At 41.1% G+C, this 22566-nt stretch overlaps 1 protein-coding gene across 2 annotated transcripts in view; it reads right to left on the bottom strand.

Annotated features, from left to right (window-relative positions):
* Positions 1 to 22566, bottom strand: part of IGFBP3 (insulin like growth factor binding protein 3) — a 35214-nt gene that overhangs the window by 5863 nt on the left and 6785 nt on the right. Inside the window, exons 3-4 of one of the 2 annotated variants that reach the window (XM_051612582.1) lie at positions 22042 to 22161; positions 15515 to 16694 (exon numbers count right to left, since the gene is read on the bottom strand). In XM_051612582.1, the coding sequence (XP_051468542.1) occupies positions 16569 to 16694; positions 22042 to 22161 (246 nt within the window). In that variant the 3' untranslated portion in view covers positions 15515 to 16568. Of the gene's footprint in view, positions 1 to 15514; positions 16695 to 22041; positions 22162 to 22566 lie in introns of those variants that run through there. The other variant, XM_051612583.1, reaches the window with a different exon arrangement.

Here is a 22566-nt window from a genome sequence, read left to right as displayed (position 1 = left end):
AGGATTTACAGGGTGGCAGGTTCCCAGTGTAGCTTCAAGAAATTAGAATTCTTAACAGGGTCAGAGTTTTAGGAGAAATCTTTCCTTTAAATGTAAAGTACTAGGAGCAGAAGTTGCTTCATACAGCATTCAGGCATGACAGGCCAGTTTCTTAGAAGGGTTTACCTCGTTGCCTCCCACTGAAAGCAACAGTGGATGGGTACTTTCTTATCTGCAATCTGGCTTCATATGACATATTGCCAGGACTCACCAGGACAGACTTCTGCTGAGCTGCTCTGGGATGGGCTGACTTGGCCAGACTCTTCTGTATCCTAGGATTAGGACTAATTCAAGGAGGCGAAGAAGGCAAATTATATCTCCCCTTTCATAGTGCTGCCAGGAGCTTGGACTACATTTAGGCCATATGCCTTTGTGATTTGTCCTGATTTTTATCATCAGCCTTAGTAACAGGGTAAAAACCAAGAGTTTCCCTTTGTTTTGCTTTTTTTTTTTCTGTTTGTGGGACTTTTTTTTTTTTCCTTTGGCATGATGCACGGAAATAAAACTCTATTAGCCCCCTGAAGCTACAAAGCAGGTATACTTATTTGCAGCTGTTCTGATTTGGTTTGTTGGGTTTTTTGTTATTGGGGAAAGGCCACAGGAAGCTGAGAAGCTCCCCCGGTTCCAAACCCAGCCAGGGAGCCATTAGAGGGACAATAGATGCACCTCAGCAATTAACATACGAAATAACTAATATAACACCTGAGCAGAGAAGAACTTGGGGGAAGAAGAGCTGTGCTGGAGGAGAAGAGCTGTGCTGGTGGTTGGTGAGGAAGAAGGGGAAGAAGATGCCCTAGCAGAATTTTCCCTGCAATCCATGATGACATGGCAAGCTGACCCCTGCACTCAAGGAGGAATGTGGGGGAACACTCCCTGGAGGCACCAGGAGGGGAAAATTTGGCCAGTCGACTTGGATTTTGCAGCCAGTGGATTTGCTGCCAGTGGACTCAGATTATGCAGCTTTGGAAGATCCTGGTGCCAGGGGAATTGGCTGTTCCTAAAGCAGCCCATGACTCTGTGGGAACCCCACACTGGAGCAGCTTGCTCTGGACCTCATGGGAAGGACTCATTCTGCATAACTATCAGTGTGGCATCTATGGCACCAAAAAGAACACTGAATCAACAAACAGAATACAAAAACTCCTAGTAACACTAAAACAATAAAAAGCTGCTTAAGCCAAGTGATGTTGAGTAGCCAAGAGGTAAGATTTTTCCCAGAGTTCTTTGAATCCCAAAGAGGTGTCCTCTAAGGAAACCTCATGTAAAATTTTGGCCAACTGTCATCCTGTTTTGTAAAATCACTTTGCTTAGGGGATGATACTTCTGTTTGTTGCCCTTGAAGAGAGTCCATGGTGAGATTTTCAATCCTTTCCAGAGATGCTGAAATATTTACAATGGCCTTTTCCAATTCAGTCACTCTCAGTTGGGGAAATAGCCACTGTACGAAACTGATACTTTGGTGAGAGCTCTATGAGGCGGTTTGGTGCTTCTCACTTAATTCTGTTCCAAGGGATATGTAAGATCACTGGAGGAAGGCAGGAGTGATTAAAAACTTTTTCTTGAGTTATTCTATAGCCTCCTGCACAATGTCCTTTCCTATTGTTAGGTAAGCTTTTTCTAGCTCTACCATCTCCACTGAGCCACCAGTATCCTGGTTTTACAAACTCTAAACAAAAAGTCTGTATCTTCCTTCTGATGTGGTACAGTATGACTAATCCCTGTATTGTTAAATTTTTCTTAGTCAAATTTACCTATGTCCATGGCATTTGAGCAGTCCAGCCTGTTATTATCCAGGCAGCGGGCCTGAATTATCACCTTACTTCACATTTCCCAAGACAACAAGTCAAATAGAGGCCCTATTGTTTTGTTCAAATCCAAATTTACAGATGTGTCCCCTCCTAAATTTTGGAAGGTTTGGATCCAATTTGACAAGGTGTTCCATACAAGGGGAATTCCTTATTACCTCTGGGAAGAGCCATGCATATTCAATACCTTGAAAGACTGAGGTTTTTCCCCATCATTTATGTCATCTGTACATATACATTCTGATCCCAAGCATATGCAAAGCCTATGATTACAGATAATAATACCACTGTCTTCATTGTTGGACTCTCTGGAATCTCAGTTTTGGGGGTCCTTCAGCAATTGTCATCTGTTGGTGCTTTCTTCACTCTTAAATAATGAATCCAAGCTGGTTGTTCGCTGTTTTTGATTGCTGTGTGAGTTGCCAACAAAACCTGGAACAGACCTTCCTACTTTGGTTCCAGTGGGGAGCCTGTAGAAGTCTTAGTATACACATAGTCTCCAGGTAGCAAATTATGAATTGACTTGTCTAAGCCCTCACTGGTGCCCAGCACTTGTCGGCTTATTTTTTTTTATTGTTTCTGTAAAGAGATTACATACTGGGATATGTATGAACCCTTTCTTCACCTGTTTGGGAAATACATCCTATAGGTTGGGTTGGATATGGCTGACCATACATTATTTCAAATGGGCTCAGGTTCTCTTTGGCTCTTGGTTTAGCCCTTATTCTCGATAAGGCGAGGGGTAAAGACTGAGGCCAAGGCATATTGGCCTCCTTCCCCAGTTTCACAATATGTTGTTTTATTAAGTGGTTCATCTTTTCTACCTGACCACTTGCCTGGGGCCTATAAGGGGTGAGCAGTTGCCAGTCTATGCCCAGGATCTGGCTTACTTGTTGAACTACTTTAGCACAAAAATGTGGCCCTTTGTCCAAGGATATCACTGCTGGTACCCTAAAGCATGGTATTATTTCCTGTAATAACATTTTAGTTACTTCCCTTGCTTTGTTTGTTCTGTATGGGGTTGCTTCCAGCCATCCTGAAGAGGTGTCAGTTAACGCTAATAAATACCAAAACCTTTTTTTCTTGGTAGTTCTGAAAAATCAATTTGCCACTGTTGCCCAGGAAATTTGCCTTGTCCAATTGTTCCTAATTGCACATGAGAATTGTTTTGGGGTTATTTTGTAGGCATATTTCACACTGCCATGAGACCTGTTTCATGGTGGTATACGGATTCCCACCTATTATTTGTTTGTTCAAAGATACATACAAGGCCTCAGCTCCCCAGTGAGGCTTTCTGTGTTCTGCTAATACTAAGGCCCATAATAAGACAAAAGGCACTATCAATTGTCCATCTATTGTTTTAGCCCAACCATCTTCTGAGACTCTTCCCTCCAAATCCTCTATCAGTTTTAGATCCTCTTCTGAATATTTAGGTTCTGTATCAGTTTGGACCTTACCATCCGGGACCAAAGTTGCAACCTTTACAGACCCTGCCTCAGCCACTCACTGAGCCTCCTGACCTGCCATCATATTTCCAACTTCCTGGTCAGTATGTCCTTTCTGATGAGCTGTGCAATGCATGATTGCCACTCTCTTGGGCAATTGTATGGCATCCAAGAGCTTTAAGATTTCTTTAGCATGTTTAATTTGTTTTCCTTGGGTTGTCAATAGTCTGTGCTCCTTCCATACAGCACCATGTGGGTGGACTACCCCGAATGCATACTTATAATCGGTCCAAATATTAATTTTCTTTCCTTTTGCCAATTCTAAAGCTTGACTGAGGGTGATGGTCTCTGTTTTCTGAGCTGAGATACCTGGAGGTAAGGCATTGGACTCTATTACTCGGTCGATAGTAGTCACTGCATACCCAACCTTAGGTGTCCCTTGCTGAACAAAGCTTCTCCCGTCAGTATACCAGGAGTCTTCTGTGTCGTCCACGGATTCTTCTTTCAAGTCAGGCTGACTCAAGTACACTGCCTAAATAGTTTCAAAGCAATCGTGGGTTATAGGTTCTCCAAGGGTGCCGCTAGGAAAAGTGGCTGAGTTGACAATATTAGTCAGTACTATTTCAGCATCATCCTGTTCCACCAAGATTGCCTGGTACTTGACAAACCATTGTGGTGACAGCCAAACCCCCCTTTTTGTTCAAGAACTGCAGACTGTGTGGGAGATTAGCACAGTTATTTTCTGTCCCATAGTGAATTTACGAGCCTCTTGGATGTTAAGGATGACTGCAGCTACTGCTCGCAGGCAGCTAGGCCATCCTTTACTTAGTTCATCCAATTGCTTGGAGAAGAATGCCACAGCTCTCTCGCAGGGACCAGGCTTTTGTGCTAGTACTCCCAGAGCTACACCCTGTTTCTCTTGGGAAAATAGCCAAAAGGGCTCTGAGACATGTGGCATGGGTGTGGGCTTTCATTAACTCCTGTTTGAGTTGCCGGAAGGCCCTTCGGGTTTTGCCCATCCATGTTATTGTGGACTGATTCCTTTTTGTCAATTCATATAGTGGCTTTACTAAAAGTCCATAATTATAAATCCAAAGACAACACCAACCTGTCATTCCCAAAAAGGTCCGTAGTTCTTTTACCATTTGTGGTAGAGGTGTCTGACAAATGGCCTCTCTTTGCTCCCTTCCCAGTGTTCACTGTGCTCTGGAAATCTCATATCCCAGGTAGATGACTTGCTGTTGGATTGACTGTGCTTTCTGTGGAGAGACTCAATACCCATTAAGGCCCAAGAAGTTCCAAAGACTCACAGTCCAGTTTATACAGTTTTCTCTAGTTTTGGTTGCAACTAACAAGTCATCCACATATTGCAATAGGATTCCTTCTGTATCAGGGGTTTCCCATTTCTCAAATTCTTTTGCTAGCTCGTTTCCAAAAATAGTGGGGCTACTTTTAAACCCTTGAGGCAATACTGTCCAGGTTAGCTGAGAGTTTCTTCCAGTATCTGGATTTTCCCACTCAAAGACAAACAGAGGCTGACTTGTTGGGGCTAAAGGTAGGCAGAAAAATGCATCCTTTAGGTCCAATACAGAAACTAAATTAACACATCCCTTAGCTTAGTTAACAGTATATATGAGTTGGCTACCACAGGATGTATATCCTCAGTGATCTTATTTATAGCTGTCAGGTCCTGTACTAATCTATAGTTACCATCAGGTTTTCAGAATGGGTGAGATGCATGTGTTATATTCAGATTCACATTCCACCAGCAATCCATATTTTACAAACCTCTCTATTATTTTATTCCCTTTTGATCCTCTAATTTTAAGGGATACTGTTCAATCCTTATGGGTTTCATCCCAGCTTTCAGTCCTATGATTACTTGGGCAGCATTTTTGGCTCTCCCAGGTGCTTCAGATGCCCGTACTCCAGGATATACCTGGTTCCTTATCTCTTTGGGAACACTGGACTTGATCAGGGTATGAATCAAGGCCAAACTTAACATTTCAGTTAATTGATTCTCTCCAACGACCAATTCAATTTTTCCTTTATCAAATTTAATATTTGCTTCCAGTTATTCTAACCAGTCTCATCCCAATAGGGCCTTGGAGATGTGGGCATGTATAAAAATCTGTGTATCCCTATTTGTTTTCCTAGTTTATAGCTGAGAGGTCTCAGGAAAAAATGCCTTTTCATGCTGGCCACCAGTGGGTAGCACCCACTACCATAACAAAAGCTTGATCCTTTGGTACCCATTCTTGGTTCAACACAGAAAAGGAAGCCCCTGTATCTATTAAAAATTCCACTTTTTATTCCTCTTTCCCTAGCTTTACCACAACTAGTGGATCCACTAGGGTAGATTCCCCAGGTCCCCATCAATCCTCCTCTCCTCAGAGGTGCTAGCTAAAATCTTCCTTGGATGCCACCTGGGGCACTCTTGTTTCCAGTGCCCCTTCTCTTTACAAAAGGCATGCTGATCTCTTGACAAAAACCTCCACCCGATTGCCCCTTCCTGGTCCTTTTGAAAACCCATTATCTCTTTTCCTTTTTTTTCCTTGTTCTAATGCTGCCGTGGCAGCCAGAGCTTTTGAATTTTTTCCTTTTCTTTTCTTCTTCTCTATTTCTTAATACCCTCCATGCTTCCTCCAACAGCTTTTCTAGATCCCTGTCTTCAGGTGGTTTTACTTTCTGGAGTTTTCACCTAATATCAGGTGCTGATTGCCCTAAAAATAGTGAGACTAGTTGTTGTTTCCCAAGATCAGAGGATGGATCCAGAGGAGCATATTTTCTCCTGGCTTCTCATAGCTTATCCATGAACTCTGATGGAGTTTCTTTAGGGCCCTGTTTTACTGCATATATAGTTTTTGGAATTGCATTTTCCATACCCCTTTGCATCCATTCCTGATATTGCTCCAAAAGTGTATATTGTGTGGCTGAATTTGGGTTCCAGTGGAGGTTAGCTAGGGGGACATGCTCTTCTACTGTACCAGAAAGGGACCCGCTGGTAACTTGCATTTGAACCACAGTTTGTGCAGTTTTCAAGATCAATTGTTTTTCTTTCTCAGTAATTTCGCTCAGCATCAAATCAATATCTGCCCAATCGGGGTTTTGCTGGTTTACTATTCAAATCTCTTTACCACTTTATAGGGTCATCCCAGTATCCTTTAGCTATATTTCCCATGCCTCAAGGTCACTGGAAGTGAACGGGACTCTAAAGTGTACTGGATCTCCGTTCGGTCCCACTGCTTCCCCTAAGGGAACCAATAAAGGGGGATTTTTGCTTTGGGTCCTGGAAGAAACAGGGGGACGAAGGCGGGGAGGTTGAACTCTCAGCCTCCTCCATTTACTTATCCCCCTCTCAGGACGGTTGCAGCTGGCTTAAAGGGATACCTCTTATACTAGGCGGGCTACTATAGTCTTGTAAATCTCCACCAAGATCCTCCTCGGGTCTAGGGTCTTTAATTTTTAGACACCTTTGGCCAATACCGCAGGCTGAACAACACCTTTGTAGGCTTTTGGACCCCTTTTGCTTTCATTCCAGAGCTAATACTGAACGGTACTACAGAGGGACATTTATGCCACAATCCCTTTGCCACTCTGTGTGGTTTCTGAGGGCAAAGAACATGTCCGCGTAAGAAACTTCATGCCATTTTCCTTCTCTCCTTAAAAACAACATCAATTGTAACAAAGTGTTGTAGTTCAATGTTCCATTAACAGGCCATTTTCCCCCATCTTCTAACTTATAAAATGGCCACCATTGATTACAATACTTAATGAGGGTTTTCTTATTCATGCTCCTTCCTGGGGGTTCGCCTATATCTTTCCAGTGAGCTAAAATACATCCTAGTGGACTCTTTTTCAAAATTCATCCACTCTGTCACGCACCCATTCTAAATTTGCAATTGCAGTTGTTGCTCTGGGGTATCTTTCGGTTACGGCAACAAACCCAAGTTGCTAAAAACCTATCTGATATTTCTACAAAGCAACCACAAGTTTTACAAATAAGACTGAGGGAGTCTCTCAGCCGTTGTATTCTGGGTTAGGATTTGAAACGGCCACACTTTCTACAGTGAGACTCAGTTTCTAAATGACAATTTCTATACACACTACTTTCCCCAGTTCCCTTCCTCATACAGCTCCTGAGGTGTTCATAGTTTTGCACAAAACAATACATCTCTCACTTTGGTGGTTTCCGGCCACACCCCTCACAGGATAGTGGAACCATGGATCAGAACTCTGCACTCACTTTGCAGCCATGCCACATCTCAGTCACACAGTCCTGGCTAGCCCATTCATGCAATCACCTGCTCATACAAAGGTCAAATCCAAATCAATTTTCAAAAAAAAAAAAAAAAAAGTTCTCTTTGAGTATATCCAAGTTCAATACCAGTAAGTCAATACCATGCTATTTTGTCACTCAGTCTCTTAACAGCTGCTTTGTTTATGTCCGGCTGTTTCCCTCACGGGAGAACAGAACCACGGATCAAAACTTTGCACAGCTTCGTACAGCTGTATGTTTCAAGTGCATCTCTTTCTCTCTGGCCTTTCACACCACTCGCTTTGTCCATTGCTGACCACATCCTTCTCAGGATAGTGCAACTGCAGCTTGAAACTCCACACTCACTTCTTGGTTAATTACATGTCTCAATCACACAAACACAAGCCTTTAGCAGACCCTATTCACAAAACAAAAGCTTCAGCAGGACAGAGGGTGGTCCCATCTGGGTCGCCAAATTGATGCGCAGAAAGAAAACTCTATAGCCTTGTGAAGCTATAAAACAGGAATACTTTGTTGCAGCACTGGGCACATGGGCGATAGCTCCTTCCATACACGCACGCACAACGATCACAACTTATACAGCCAAGTCATACATATGCATTATACGGCAGGACTATGCTAAGTATTTCTTGAATATCCTTATCATATGGCTTGTCCCACTCCCACATGCACAATTGCCTTCTGGTGGTTGTGGGCAGGGGCCTTTTGGAGGAAGGCTTGAATTCTTCCTCACTATGTCCTTTTGACCTGGAGCCATGCCATTCACGGGCTTGCTGACTGCACACCTGCGGGTCCTGCTAGTCAGGCTTGCAAGAGGAGCTGCTGTTGCAGCTAACATGTGGGAAGCCAACATGAGGGAAACCTGAGGAGCAGCCCTCCCTGTGCAAACATTAACCAAACCATAAACCCCATGAATTTTAAACCCCATAACCATTAACTCTGAATCAGGCATGTGTCAGCTAGCAATCCAGGCTTCGGTGTGTGCCTGCTACAGTGGTCCCACATGCACTGGCAAGTCAAGCCTGGTGGGAATGAATGGGGAAAAAAAGAAACGAGCCACAGGATACTCTTTAACAACTCAAGTCACCCGGCTTGCAGCTGAATTTGTAAAGGGCATGTACTGTTCCTCATTATTTCAGCTCCCTCCCTTCACACCCTCTTGCACTCCTTCTTCCCCATCGAAAAAAAAAAAAAAAAAAAAAAAAAAAAAAAGTGGGAAGAGCTTAGGTGAGCATCTGCAATATTTGATTCATGTTACCTGAGAACCTTACCTACCCCGTTTGTGCTTCTTCCTGCCAAAACCCTGCCAGCTTTGTAGCAGCAGGGTTTGTTCCAGCCATGCCTCCTCCTGCCCCTGGCCTACTGCCAGATGCAAAGTATTTATAGCACAGAAATGAGGTCACTGCCTTCTGCACTTCATTTTCTACCCTCCTTTTCCCCTAAGCTGCACAAGACATCCTACAGTCACTTGGTATTGGGCTCTGCTCATACTGAGTAATTTCTGCTTATCAGTTTAGGGTATAGCAGAGACACATTCGCAGGTGAAGGGAGAGAAATAAGGAAAGAAAATGGGGTTGGATGGCAGCCAATGCTAATACTGAACACTGATCCTAAACACGGCACAAAATAAAAAGGCAAACAAAATGTGTTGCATAAATCTTTATTTCGTCAAGAAGAAAAAAAGTGAGATGAAAAAGAATGGTACGTAGCAGAGGCTTGCCACAGGGTTTTCTGCACTCCTGGAAAATGCTGTGTTCCCATAGAATCAGACACTGCATGGGAGCCACAACAAAATACTAAAAGAGAGGAGTCTTTTTCTGCAAAGACAGAACAGAAGATGTTTGTGCTTTACCAGCAGTCTAGCAGCCCTGACTTTGCACAATTAGAAACATTATTTTTCTATGCAAATCATTGCCTTGCTATTGCAGAACATCAGTGTCTAATCCTTGTCCAAATAATAATAATTATTATAATAACAACAGCAACAACAACAATATTAATATGTAAAAAAATAATCCAAGTGACTCATTCCAAGCTAGATTCTCAGCTCATGCTGCACATTGAATGGACAAGTAATCTTCAGACATTACCTTTGAAGGGGGTCTACTTTTCCTCAGCTATCACTTCTCTGATAAACCACTTGCCTAAACAGCCCCCCCCCCAGGCTGCACTGATGACAGTTCCTAGGCTTTCTATTTGCCAACACATTTCATATTTATGGACCAACTATTTTATGCACTTGTTGTACACTCCATCAAGAATCAAGCAGGGATTCAGACCACACAGGAAAATTGGAAATGAGCAGCTTCTTGTGAGTAACAGTAGCAGAGTTGGGGCAAGTTGAGTCCTTCTCTTACTGACATGCCATCCTATGTTACCTAGTGACATTTAGGTAAAGGTGGGAGGGGACAAAGGAGAGGATGTGCTGGAAGCACAGCCTGTTCTGTATTACCAGAAAGCACCAAAAAAACCAGCAGCAGAGCAGGAGCACTTGCTCCTCTGTGTAGCATGTGCACCTTCCTGAACATATTTGTATATAATGTATATATTTTCTTTTATCATTAGTATTTAATCAAAGCTGTGTAGTTTAGTTTTCAATCCACAGCATCTCTCTCCTCATTCTCTCTTTCCTTCCCTACCTGGCTAGGAGGGGGAGGGGAACAAGAGCATTGTTGTCAATGCTGAGTCAAACAGTGATAACAATTTATTGGCGCCCAACGTGGTGCACACATGCCTCTGAGTTGAGCCACCGTGGAACATCAACACAAACCAACGAGTACATGTGGCTGCTCAGTTGGTCCAAATAGACTTAGATTAGGAACATAAGGGTGAACTCTCTCTGGCTTGATGGGCCCATGACACTTCAGGTCATCAGGGCTGAGATGCAACATATAGATCGGCTCTTGACCAAGGGGTGGGCGTAACCATGGACACTATTGTGCCAGTTATCCACAATTGTTGAGACTTGCACCACAGCTAAGAATGCTAAATGGTTTAAACCTTTGTGGTATGAGGGGAGGTGGTCAAAGTATAGGTATGGGGAGGCTTGGCAAATTGGCTATATCACACTGCCTCAGACCCACCAGGGTAAGCGCTATGTGCTTACATACCAGTACTTGTACTCTGTGTACCGAAAACTGCTCTAATGATAGCTCTGTCGACAAACAAGGGCTTTATTTTATTTTCCCTCCTTCCTTCCTCCCTTGACCTACCTCCTCCACCAAGGTTCCAAGTTCATCTGCAAGTAAGCTACTGCAAGGGCCCAGGGAGAGGGGCAACCTCCTGCAGGAGAGATGTGGGAGCAAGGGCGCTCATGGACGTTGAAGTAAGGTCAAATGAACAATTCTAAACTCAGTCCATTCCAGATCTTGACTGTTTAATTTTGCAAAAGTTTCTGCTTTCTTTTTCAGACTCCATGTTCGATTATTACTTCTTTGTGGCAGTTATTAGCACCCCAGCAGAGAAAAGGGCATGCAGGGGAAGGCAGAGCTGTGTACAGGCTTGATACATTGTTGCTTCCTTACAAGACACTTTTCCCAGAAGGGACAGCTACTCCAGCAATGCCTCCCTGCTGCCATTCTCCTGTGCAGAATATGGCATAGGTAGTCTTGCTCCTGCTCTCAGTCTCCTCCAAGTGCTAACAAATGCAGCCGATTTGTGCCAAAATGAAGGCTTGTAATTGTGTAAGTATGCCAGTGGTGACATGACGTTTTTTTTCTCAGAGGGTGCTTTGTAGTTCAACAGGCTGATCTGTAGATGCTGAGGTTCCTCAAAAAGCATCTTAGTGTGGGATATCTCTGGCGGCCTAGAGCAAATGTTGGCTCTATCATAATCTTCTTTCATATTTTCTCTTTGCCTTTGGCTTCTGTTTATTCTGCTGAGCCCTCCCTATTTAGCCCCAGCAAAGAAATAGAATAGGAAGAACAGCAACATGTGACTGGTAGCAAGGAAATAGCAGCTGTGGAAATGCATTACAGGATCTGAGGGCTGAAGGTTGCATGTGGCCCCCCTGTGACAAAGCAATCATCAGCTTTCCAAGCTCAATCAGGTCTTTTTTATGCAAGTTATGGGTTGCAAGTTATGTGACATGTAGCAGATGCAGGAAAACTTGTTCACCTTGAATATTCTTTGTGTGGCATAAGCAGGCAAAAATAGCCTCTGCTCTTCGTTTCCAGGGAGTGAGGGAAATGCACACCCAGCCTGGCTCGTATAAGCAAGTCCCTCCCACTTTTGGAAAGTCTTACCATACGTGGCTATGGCAAGCACTCTTTCTCAATGACATTTTCTTCAGCCTCAGATTTTTCTGGAGGAAATCTCAGCTGCTCTCTGCAGCAGTAACTTCACTGCTGTTCTTCCCATCCCCACTTCTGGAGGGAGCAGTGGGTGAGATTAGCCATGACAGAGAAAGGCTCTTAAGGAATTTGGATATGTCAGCAGAAATGGAAAGCCAGGATACATACTAAAGCAGGACATGCATTCTGCAAGGATAAACTGAGATTTGCCACATTATTCTTTGCTTCTGCTAGTACCTGGTCTCCATTATTTTTCAGCTGCAACTTTCAGCCTTGAAGTAGTTTGCATTTTTTATTTTATGTACAGGGCAAAAGCAAAGGTTTTTACAATGGGATTCCCTCTAAGGCTGGTGTGTATGCTTGTACAGCTGCAAAATCTGAACTGGAAGCAATAATTTAAAAATGCAGGATTTTAAAACTGAAACAACTTCTGGTGAGCAACAAATGTGCACTACTTGCCATTTTACCAAGAAATTTCCTTTTTAGCAGAGAAAGATGTAACATCTTCTCAATCAATGTATTGTATAATGTAGACAATCTCATACGCTCAAACTCCAGACACCAAGCTATTACATCCTGACAGGTTCATAGGATCACAGGATGGCTGCAATTGGAAGGGATTCTGGAGGCCACCTGGTCTAACTGACTTGCTCAAGCAGGGCCACCTAAAGACAATTGTCTACAACTATGTCCAGACTTCTTTTGAATTCTTCTAAGGATGGAGACTCCAAAATCACATGGTTAAATACTTTCCAACTGGAAGAAAATAATCAGGTTCACTGGACACACCAAAACACTTCCAGTGGCCTAAAACAAAATTAATTTTGCAGCACTTGCAGATGAAGGCATTACTGATACTGACCAGAAAAAGCTTGCCCTACTTTGCTACCATCTTCAGATCTTGTTTTTGGATCTCAGAAAAAAAAAGAGGGAGTGGGGGAAGGAAAAGAGGTCCTTTCTAATGTGCAAGTATGTTCTTCTCATAGAAATTATTAGAAGTGAAGAGCTCCTACAGGCACAGCAGGACCATGCACAGAACAGCTACCTATATAAACATTTCATTTTGAATACTAATATGCTTTGGCGTCCTACAAAATTGCTTAGTACTTTTCATACCTTACATATATTTCCTATTCCTAATAAGTAAAATCTCTGTGGAGCCATCTTTGCTTACACGGTTTTAGACTGACTAGATACCAAAAAATTATTTCCCAAAAGGTTTGTGAAACCATTACTTAAATTTAGGGCTCAGTTCAATAAAGAATTATGCTGTGTTAAGGTTTCTCTGGTATTTAGTTATAAAAAGTTCAGACTGTACTAAAAACTAATTAATTCTGTGATTTTGGTATTCTTTGAAGCCTCCTTCCCCTGTGCACAAATAGCTAACATTATGCCCTGAAGAGCATGCATGCCAAAAAGGTGGAGAGGATATTCTGAGCTCAAAAAACTATGGCACAGGAGGCTTATTAAAAAAGGGAACTTTCTCAAATAATTTGAAAGACAATAGAACAGCCTGCAGGCAGCTTTAACTTGCATTCTGGTTAATTCTAGGGATTTATGCAACTATTTATTACACTGGTTAAAATAAATAGTTCCTGATCTGGGCTACATATGGTACCCATGTAAACTAGGGATGAAGTAAGCTCAAATCAGCAACTTTTGCAGTACATACATTAAGCTTTTCTAGTGCCTTTCCTTGCAAATATTTTACATGTAATGTTAGCAGTTAAAAGGATTTTTCTGAGTCTTCATAATGTTCATCCAGATCACCCGAGATTCTTGAGTTTGTTAAAAATAAGTAAAAAGCTGACAAACGTTCACTTAGAAAAATAAACCACTTGAGCTTAAGGCAAAAAAGGCACACAAACAGGAGGTATTTTTCTAATGCATTAGTACTCCACTCACTGCAGTTCTTAGCATAAAACATTTCTAACCTGTGCGTGAAGGGACATCTTCCCCTGAACCAATACTGACCCATACATTTGCCATACACTGCCTGCATTCTTCTGCCTGGTTGTAGCCCACAAGTATTTCTGTTTGAATTGCAGCCTGGCTCCCATAGCCCTGAGAGAAATCTGTGAATGAGAAGTAACTTGTTCGTTGCATTGAACTCTTGTCTTCATACAAATAAGAATGTTTTTGTTTTTGTTTGTTTGTTTTTTTTAAAAAAAAAAGGAAGGAAAAAGCCACTACTGATGATCTTAATTTTGAAGAGTGGTTTGTTTGGGATTTTTTTGGGGGGTAATATTATTTTGTAGTTATCTACCTTTTTTGGTGAGAAGTTGCTTTCCTTTTCCAGAAGGCTGATGAGATAGCAAACAAAACAAAACAAAACAAAACAGAACAACCAAAACAAACCAACCCCCAAACTAATACACTAAATCACTTTCATGAAGCCAACGCTTCTTTTTGTATCTACGGCTATGTGTCCAAATACAGGTGTATACATAATTTTCCTTCCTCTGTAAAATTATTTGAAAGAAGCTAGTTTACAACTTTTTTTTTTTTTTAAAAACCCATCATTTATTTTTTTGCCAACAAATCTTTGCAGGCATTACATTTGCATTAGCAGTAAAAATACTGCAATAAGTCTTCACCTTACAAAGCTTTCTGTAACCATCTGTCAGGAAATCTGTATTAGCCTGGAGCAAGCATCACCTGACATATACTTTTTTTTCTTACTCTAAGGTTAAAAAAATCAGTTTTAATGATGATGTGAACTCATTTCATTAGATAGAAATGAGGAAGATATGCAGAATGCACACAGGGCTGTTCAGCTGCTACTTTTCAGGGTAACTCTATAAACATCTAATTAATGGTGATCAGCTGTCCCAATCTTGGCAAGCTGCATGTTCAAATATTTCCATGTCAGAGTTTCAAGACATTTGCCATTGCTGGCAGGAACAAGGGTGATTGTAATTCATGGGGTGGGAAAGGAATCGGATACTCAGCCTCACAGTCTCTCCTCTGTAGGCACAATCCCATTCCCCATCAGCTAGAAATCCACTGCCCTTAAGTTTCCATACAGTTCCCAGCCCAACAGGAAATTACAGTGTCAATGGGTTTTTTTCTAGTAACATCAAGCATTTATAATTACACATATAGGAATATATTATATATTTATATAAATATATGGGATATTTATATAAAATATATAAATAAATACATATACAAAATATGGCATTACTTTCCAGAGAGATGTTACATTTAAGAGGCCACCTTTCCTTATCCAGATTTCACTCTCATACAAACTTTCTCATGAAGTTCAACCTAAACAATCAGCCTGAAAAAAAATGTTTCCAAAGTTCTCCTTATGTGAAAGCATCACATACCAGGACAAACCCGAGTATTTTCTCTTCCAATTAAAAGAACATATAACATCATGGCAGACACTAGGCTTAAATACTTAAACCAGATCGTTCTTATTCTACACTTAGATGCAGGCACATAATTCCTACTAAAGTCAAAGCAAACGATTGTGTAGAGCATAAATGAAGTGCATGGGTCTTTACACCCAGGTCCATGTTCCCCCATCTTGTCGGCATTCTTTTAAACAGGAGTTCCTTATGCAGAGCACATGCCTTGGTAGATTGTACCGAGACACCACCGAATAGATACATATTTTCAAAATAAATAAGCAAATAGAAAAGGTGATACTGTAATGGCAATTTTTTTGTCCATGAATATTCCGTATTAGTAAAAGGAGGAAAGGTAAGTCCTGTTGCACAAGCTGAAGCGAAGGACAGACAGAAGAATGTTTTACTGAGAGCTTCCGTGCAACTGTTACCCTTTCCAGTAGCATAAGACACAGTGATGGGTATGTAAGAAATACCAATACAATAATTATATATTTTTTTAAAAGAAATATGATATTGGTATTTGTAGTTACTTCAAATAACAAATCTTAATCTCTACTGGAAACACTTCCTTCACACCACAAATTAATTTCTATTACCTAGAATAGGTCATGTGTGCATATGGATCTATACCTATTTCTAAATCTTTCTTACCCTTCCTTTCTCTTTGCATACAGAAGTATATACAAGAATTATTGTGTAGTATTTGGTATTCACATTATATTTAAATAAAGTTTTAAAAAAACAATTATATTAAATACAGACTAAAAGAATATTCATAATATATTTTACTAAAAAAATAGCCATGTCTTTATTTTAGAAATATGTTTCTTTAAAAAGTTATTTGAGATTTTTATAACACTTTACCCGTGAAGATAAGTAAGACCTATAAAAAAAAAAAGCTTAACCTTTAAATTCTTGTGGGTTTGTTGTTTTTTTTTCTTTTTGTTTTCCTTTTATACTTTTACAAACTTACAATCCATAAATTCTTTAAAATAAAAACCCAGTATCTTTTGGGATCAAATTGGTCACAGGTCATTCTTTAAAAAGACAGTGGAGACTCCCTGAATGCATTCTGAAGTGCCTTTTGTTTTTCTCTCTCTCTGGGTATCAATAGTGCAGGTTTACATGGGAATTCAGAGCTCCCTACACATCCTATAGGAAGCCAACACTTCGGTGGCAGGGTGCAGCTGCAGCAGCATCCACAGAGGTTGTGACTCCCCACCTCCTGCAGGAGGCAGAGCTTGTTATTCCACACCCAATACAGTCCACAGTGTTTTGCCCAGCCCCTCCAATGTCTCTGCAAGGTCCAGTGCCCATGCACAGATGCCAGAAGAGTTGGCACCTAGCCCTCATTTGCTTTCCAAGTTGTAGCAGTGGACATCTCCTTTTCCCTTCCCGTCATACCCAGGAAGTGGCTGTCCATATTTATCCACACACCAGCAGTAACCTCTCTTTCGGCCTTTGGATGGACGACACTGAAACATAATAAAAGCTCCCATTAGCATTATTTTTGTTTTCTCCTCTGTTAGTATTATATAACAGGGATTCCTGCTCATTTGATAGCTGCACTTCCATATCCTGGCCATATCTAACAGAATCAAACTTTGCCACCACTGCTCAGCTGCTTATTCTCCAGAGTCTAACAGGTGTGTCCCCATCTCCCATGTGGGTATGGCAGTGGCTTACAAAGCTAAGTATCTTTTCCACATGCAGGTATGCAAGGAAACATCAGGCAATGTTGGGCTGCATAAAGTGATTGACCCTCTCTACACCTAATTTAGGGCCTCAGGTGAAAGGGTGGCATTTTGGACAGAACTGTGAGTTTGGGTCACTCATGGGACAGCCTGCACCAGCACACTGGTCCCTGACCCAACTAATTTGTGTCAGAATGAAGTAGGAAAGACAGGAACTTTTGAATGACAGATGGGATAAGATCACACATTAGACACAAATTTCTAAACAAGCTTCCATCTTTTTTACTTTATTTTAGAGTAAATTAAGTAATGGTAGTCACCGTAACTGAAAATTAACCTACCCTTGTGATGTATTTTGAGTAACAAGCCCAATGCAGAAAGAATACAATGCCTTCTCTTCTCTGAATTTGCAGTCCTTCTGCATTAGTCCTATGCAAACAGATGGCAGCAGGATGACAAGATCAGGCTTAAACTATGCATCAGCTTATTTTAGTGAAGTATTGGGTAAAGAAGTTCAAATTTACTGAGAGAACACCTACATTAATAATTAGCTAAACCATTTGGTTAGCTGCATTTGAGTTCTAATTACCTGTTTGGCTGATTTGCTGTACTACATCTTTTAATATAAGTAAGTTTTATGAATTATATGTATTGTCTTAAAAGCCTGACTAGGGCTTGTGCATATTTTAAACTGCAACAGTTTTAAATTGAAAGAAGAGAGATTTAGGTTAGAGATCAGGAGGAAATTCTTTAGTGTGAGGGTAGTGAGACACTGGAACAGGCTGTCCAGAGAAGCTGTGGAAGCTCCATCTCTGGAAGCATTCAAGGCCAGGCTGGATGGAGCTCTGAGCAGCCTGATCTAGTGGGAGGTGTTCCTGCCCATGCAGGAGAGTTGGAATTCAATGATCTTTACGGTCCCTTCCAATTCTAACCATTCTATGATTCTATGATATTGTCTAGGATTTCTGTAAATGGCTGTTCAACATCCACTGATGTCAGTGGGAAATTTTCCTTCAATTCTGGTGGGGTCTGGACTGGACTCTAGCTTAAGTGGCATTTAGTGACTTAAATTCTTCATGCTCCAAAACTGAGAAATTACTAAACAACATTTTTTGCACAATTTAAATTTTACAGAAAAAGAAACTGAGACAGCAGTTCCTGAGTTGTTTTTCCCAAGCAACCAGGCACAGATGGAGCCCACATTAGAGCACAGGGCTTCTGGCTGCCAGCCTGGCGCTCCAGCAATGAAACTACACTTCTGCTAATAATAGTAACACAGCCTCCCATTTTAGAAGTACTATATGAAGTACGTTACACAACTCTTGCTGATTCATAGGCTTGCATCACTCTCAAAACAAATGATCAATTAAAGTTATCTCATGTTGTTGGAGGTTTTGATTGCTTTTTACAGTTGCATAATCAATTTTTGGAATTAACTACAACATGAAGTTAGTCTGCAGAACAGCTCCCCTACTAATAATATTTTTTTATTCTTCTAGACAATCCATTTGGAAAATGAAACCCTTAGATCATTCTACAGCTGAAATAATGTTTTGTAAGGAAACTCTTTACCTTTTCCAATCTGTGATTTTGTACTACCCACTCAGCCATGCTGTCAATACTAAAGCACTTCTGATTCAAAAGTGATGCTTTTATCCTGAAGCAGCTAGAGAAGTGGTAGACAGTTCATATGGGGAAAAAAAAAATAAAATCCATTCCTCTCAATTTTGTACTGCACATAAACTTCAAGGCTCTGCCCAGCTCTTCTGTATTACTTCAGAAGTCCAAAAAGCTGGAAAGCTGCCCAAGTGGTGGAGCCAGTGACTACTTCTGATAGAAATGCCACCTGCCCCTCCCCCTTCCACAAAGAAGCCCCGCCAGAGGCATTCGTGGGGCACAGCAAAGTATATGGTATCCCACTGAATTCCTAGTCAGCCAAAGATCTCTGTGGAGCTACAACTGTGGTCTCCCAGAACAGACTGCAGACATTTACCTCAGGCTGTTTTGGCTCCTGCCAAACCCAGCTCTGTTTTCAGTGGAACAACGCCAGCTCACATTTAGGTATCTGGCTCTGATGCACAAATATGGGGCAATTCTAGTAATTACCCCATATAGTAATTCTAACTTCATCAAAACCTTTTTTCCCCTGCTCGAGGCAATAATGTCCCTGTATCTACCTATTCCACAATCTATATACCACAATTGAATAGTACAATTAAGACAAAGACTTCTAAATTTTAATAGGTCTGGTTTTTAAAATGTCTATATATAAACACAAGGTATGAAATACTTTTTATGTTATACCCTGATAGATAAATTAATTTTCTTAATGTTTTTTCACACATTCTAATTACTCCCCATGGCTCCTGGAAAGTCAATTTCAAAATATTCACAAATATCTTGAGAAATAACTGCTTTCAACTTGACTGGAAGAGCAGGTGATCAGAAAGACACAATATAGTAACATGTCAAGTGCCTCCTGAATGAGTTTTATTGGTTTCCAGGGTGATCATAATTTATCAGATTCCTACTATTACACACCTATCTACATTACCATCCAAGGCCATAGTTTTGGTTGCTGTTCCCAGAATTAACAATGGCTAGCTTGAACTCACTTCTGATACATTTATTGTCTATTTCCTGACCTTTTATTATTGATTTTGTTGTTACAACAGAATGCAATTGAATTACGGATTGAATGCTGCTAATAATAACAACGAAGGAAATTATTAAAATAGCCTAGCATTCTGTTAATGAGATTAGACATCTGCATTATCAGACACATACCATCTACATATCAGACCTACATGTTGATGCTTCAAAAAGAAAACCAAATAGAATGGTCATGCTGCTTTGCAGACAGTGAATTCAGCCAGTGAGTCAGACTCACTCCTCAAACTGATGCTTTTTTCTGGAAGTTAATTCTACAAGGGTAACTAAAAAAACATTTTTTCTGGTTTGCATTTTGCTCCTGTGAGAAGCAGTCTGCCTCTATAAGCCCTACCTGTGAAGACCTGTTCCCAGGGCTGACTGAGGTTCATTTACAGGAGAAGCACTCCCAACTGCATTTCATGTATTTACTCACATGGGCTCCATTTGTAGGCACCTCCTACAGGATCCCTAGTTGTCTCAAACTACCATTGAAACTACTGGACCTGTGTAAATTGGCATGATGCTTGATAAGGGTGGCCAGGTATGAAAGTGCCCCTTCATCCTCTGTGTTTGCTGAACAGATGGGCTGTTTCACATAGTGCAGGAACATTTCCTAAAGCAGTTTGATAGTCTCCAGGCAGCATGGACACCACACAGAGGGCAGAAGCATGTCTTCACTCTGTACCAACACCTTATTCTCATAAATCAATGTCTAGGAACAAAGACTAGATAAGTATATTACCTGTCTTCCCTATTTTTCTCCCTTCATATTTCCTTTTTTAACACCTCAGTGTCAGAACTGTGACTGCACTTTAAAGCATAGTCACCCTTTGAAGTAAGGCACTGCAATATCTGCTTGCTGTGGACCTGATTTACTACACACACATGCCAAAGACTGCATGCAAACCACCACCTTTTTGCTGACAAAGCAAAAACCTCAGAGTCTGAAGACAGAAGAAAGGATGAACTAAGCAAATACTATATGCCGTCTTCTGTAATGCATAGAGAAGGAAAAGGGCTACAGTACACTTGTGTGCCTTGAATGCAGTTAAATGATGTGCCGTTCTAGAGTAACTAAGCAAATGCTTTTATCACACAGGCACAAAACACAGTCCTAGCTGCATTCCATGTATCAGTCCAACATATTCTCTAAACAAAAGCAGGCTGAGATTAGAGCATTTCTCTGTGCTAATTTACATGCAGCAGAATGTGAACAACACAGCTTCTCAAAACTCCAGACAACAAAAAGAAACTCTGGCCCTGCTTGGGAGTTGCCACCACCTGCTCAGGAAAAGCTGAGGAGCATAGAAAAGCTCAGCAGCACGCACTGAAGGTCAAACATCGCAGTCAGTTCTGGGATGATGACGGAAAGGAAGGCTGGAAACCTCTCCCCTACTGTAAATGCCCCACCTGACACTGCCAGCTTAACACAGAATCCCAGGGAATACGTGAAAGGGAAATACTGTTTCTAAGAAAACTGGAAGCCAAGAAATTCAGATATAGCATTCCCAAAATAAGGCTGCCTGGTCAGAGGTTGCCCTCTCACTTACAACCAATGAACTGCCTTAGATATTAACAGAGTCAGCAACTCCTTTGGTTACAAGAGATAGAGAGGCTGACTTGTGTAAACGCAAATGGGAGAATCAAGATGGTCCATAAACAAAATCTGTCCTTACAGATGGGCTTTCTTTGAGGCAAATCTTAAAGAAACATTTGAATTTAGGAAATTCTGGAATTATACCAAGAAACACATTTGCAGGCAGGTTACTAACCAAACACTGGAATTAGATGGGATGTGCACACTAAGCAAAGAACCTGGCAAGTTGTTCCTGAATGAGCTTCAAGGAGAGAACTGAATGGAGAATGCTGCCATAGCTCAACCTGACACAACTAACCCATTAATACGTGCAGCTTAGGTCTACATTTGTCAAGAAAGGTCACAGCCCCAGAACAGAAGACAGCTGAGAAGCCATCCTTGCTGCAGAGTTAACTACTAGATGTATCACTTTCACAATAACATGATTTTGGAAGTGATCTGTGTAGCTCATAAAGGACAGATATATACCTTTCTGAGTTGCTTTTTGTAATATGACCCAGTGCAGTACTTCTAGGAACTCTTAAGCAGCTATTTACAATTCAATTGATCTATTGCAGTCATATGATGATTGCAACATTCAGCTCTGTGGGTTATTACAGAGGTGCTGCTCTTTTAAAGCCAAAGGGCATTAGCATCTAGGACACCAGCCAACCCATGTGTGATGAGGCATGAAGTTTCTCAAAGGAATCTGTTGTCATGATCAACAGAAAATAAAAACACTCTCCCCACTTTACAAGGTTCACTATAAGATCAGGTCCTAAAACTGGAAATAAACTAGTTCCTCTGTAAAACGATACGTAATGCAGCTTGCTGGCAAGATCCTTCAGTGATGATGCAGAAAATGTGAATTCATTGAAATGGTCAAGACTCTGTACTTACTTGCTTTTTCTTGTAAAACCCCTTCTTGTCACAATTCGGAATATGAAAGCCCCTGGGACTCAAGACATTCAGGATCTTTAGATGGTTTAAAGTGTCTTCCATTTCTCTACGACAGGGACCCTGTTAACAAGCATGTTTTGGAAAAATGAAACTTCATTCCCAAATGCTTTCTTTCACACAAGAGTTAATAAATCTTTAAAGGGCAAGAAGAATAAACACAAACAAATCCATTAAAAAAGGAATGCTGGTTATGCCAAAAGGCAGACCATTCACAGACAAAATTCTGACTTTCTGCTTTACTCAGGATAAACCAATTTCTAAATAGTGAAGACCCTATGCTATGCTGAGGCACAGAATGGCATTTCCAGTTGAAATAACAGCCACATCTAGCTACTGGAAGGCTTAACCAGCATGTACATAAATCATATATAACATAACTTAGGTTTGGAAAGCCTGGCCTTGCACCAAGTGGAAAAACAAGAACTCAGTAGGCAACTGAGAAGATACCACTTGGTAGATTTTCCC

The sequence above is a fragment of the Apus apus genome, chromosome 2 (assembly GCF_020740795.1).
Source record: "Apus apus isolate bApuApu2 chromosome 2, bApuApu2.pri.cur, whole genome shotgun sequence".
NCBI lineage: Eukaryota > Metazoa > Chordata > Aves > Apodiformes > Apodidae > Apus > Apus apus.
This window is presented reverse-complemented; position numbering and strand designations above follow the sequence as displayed.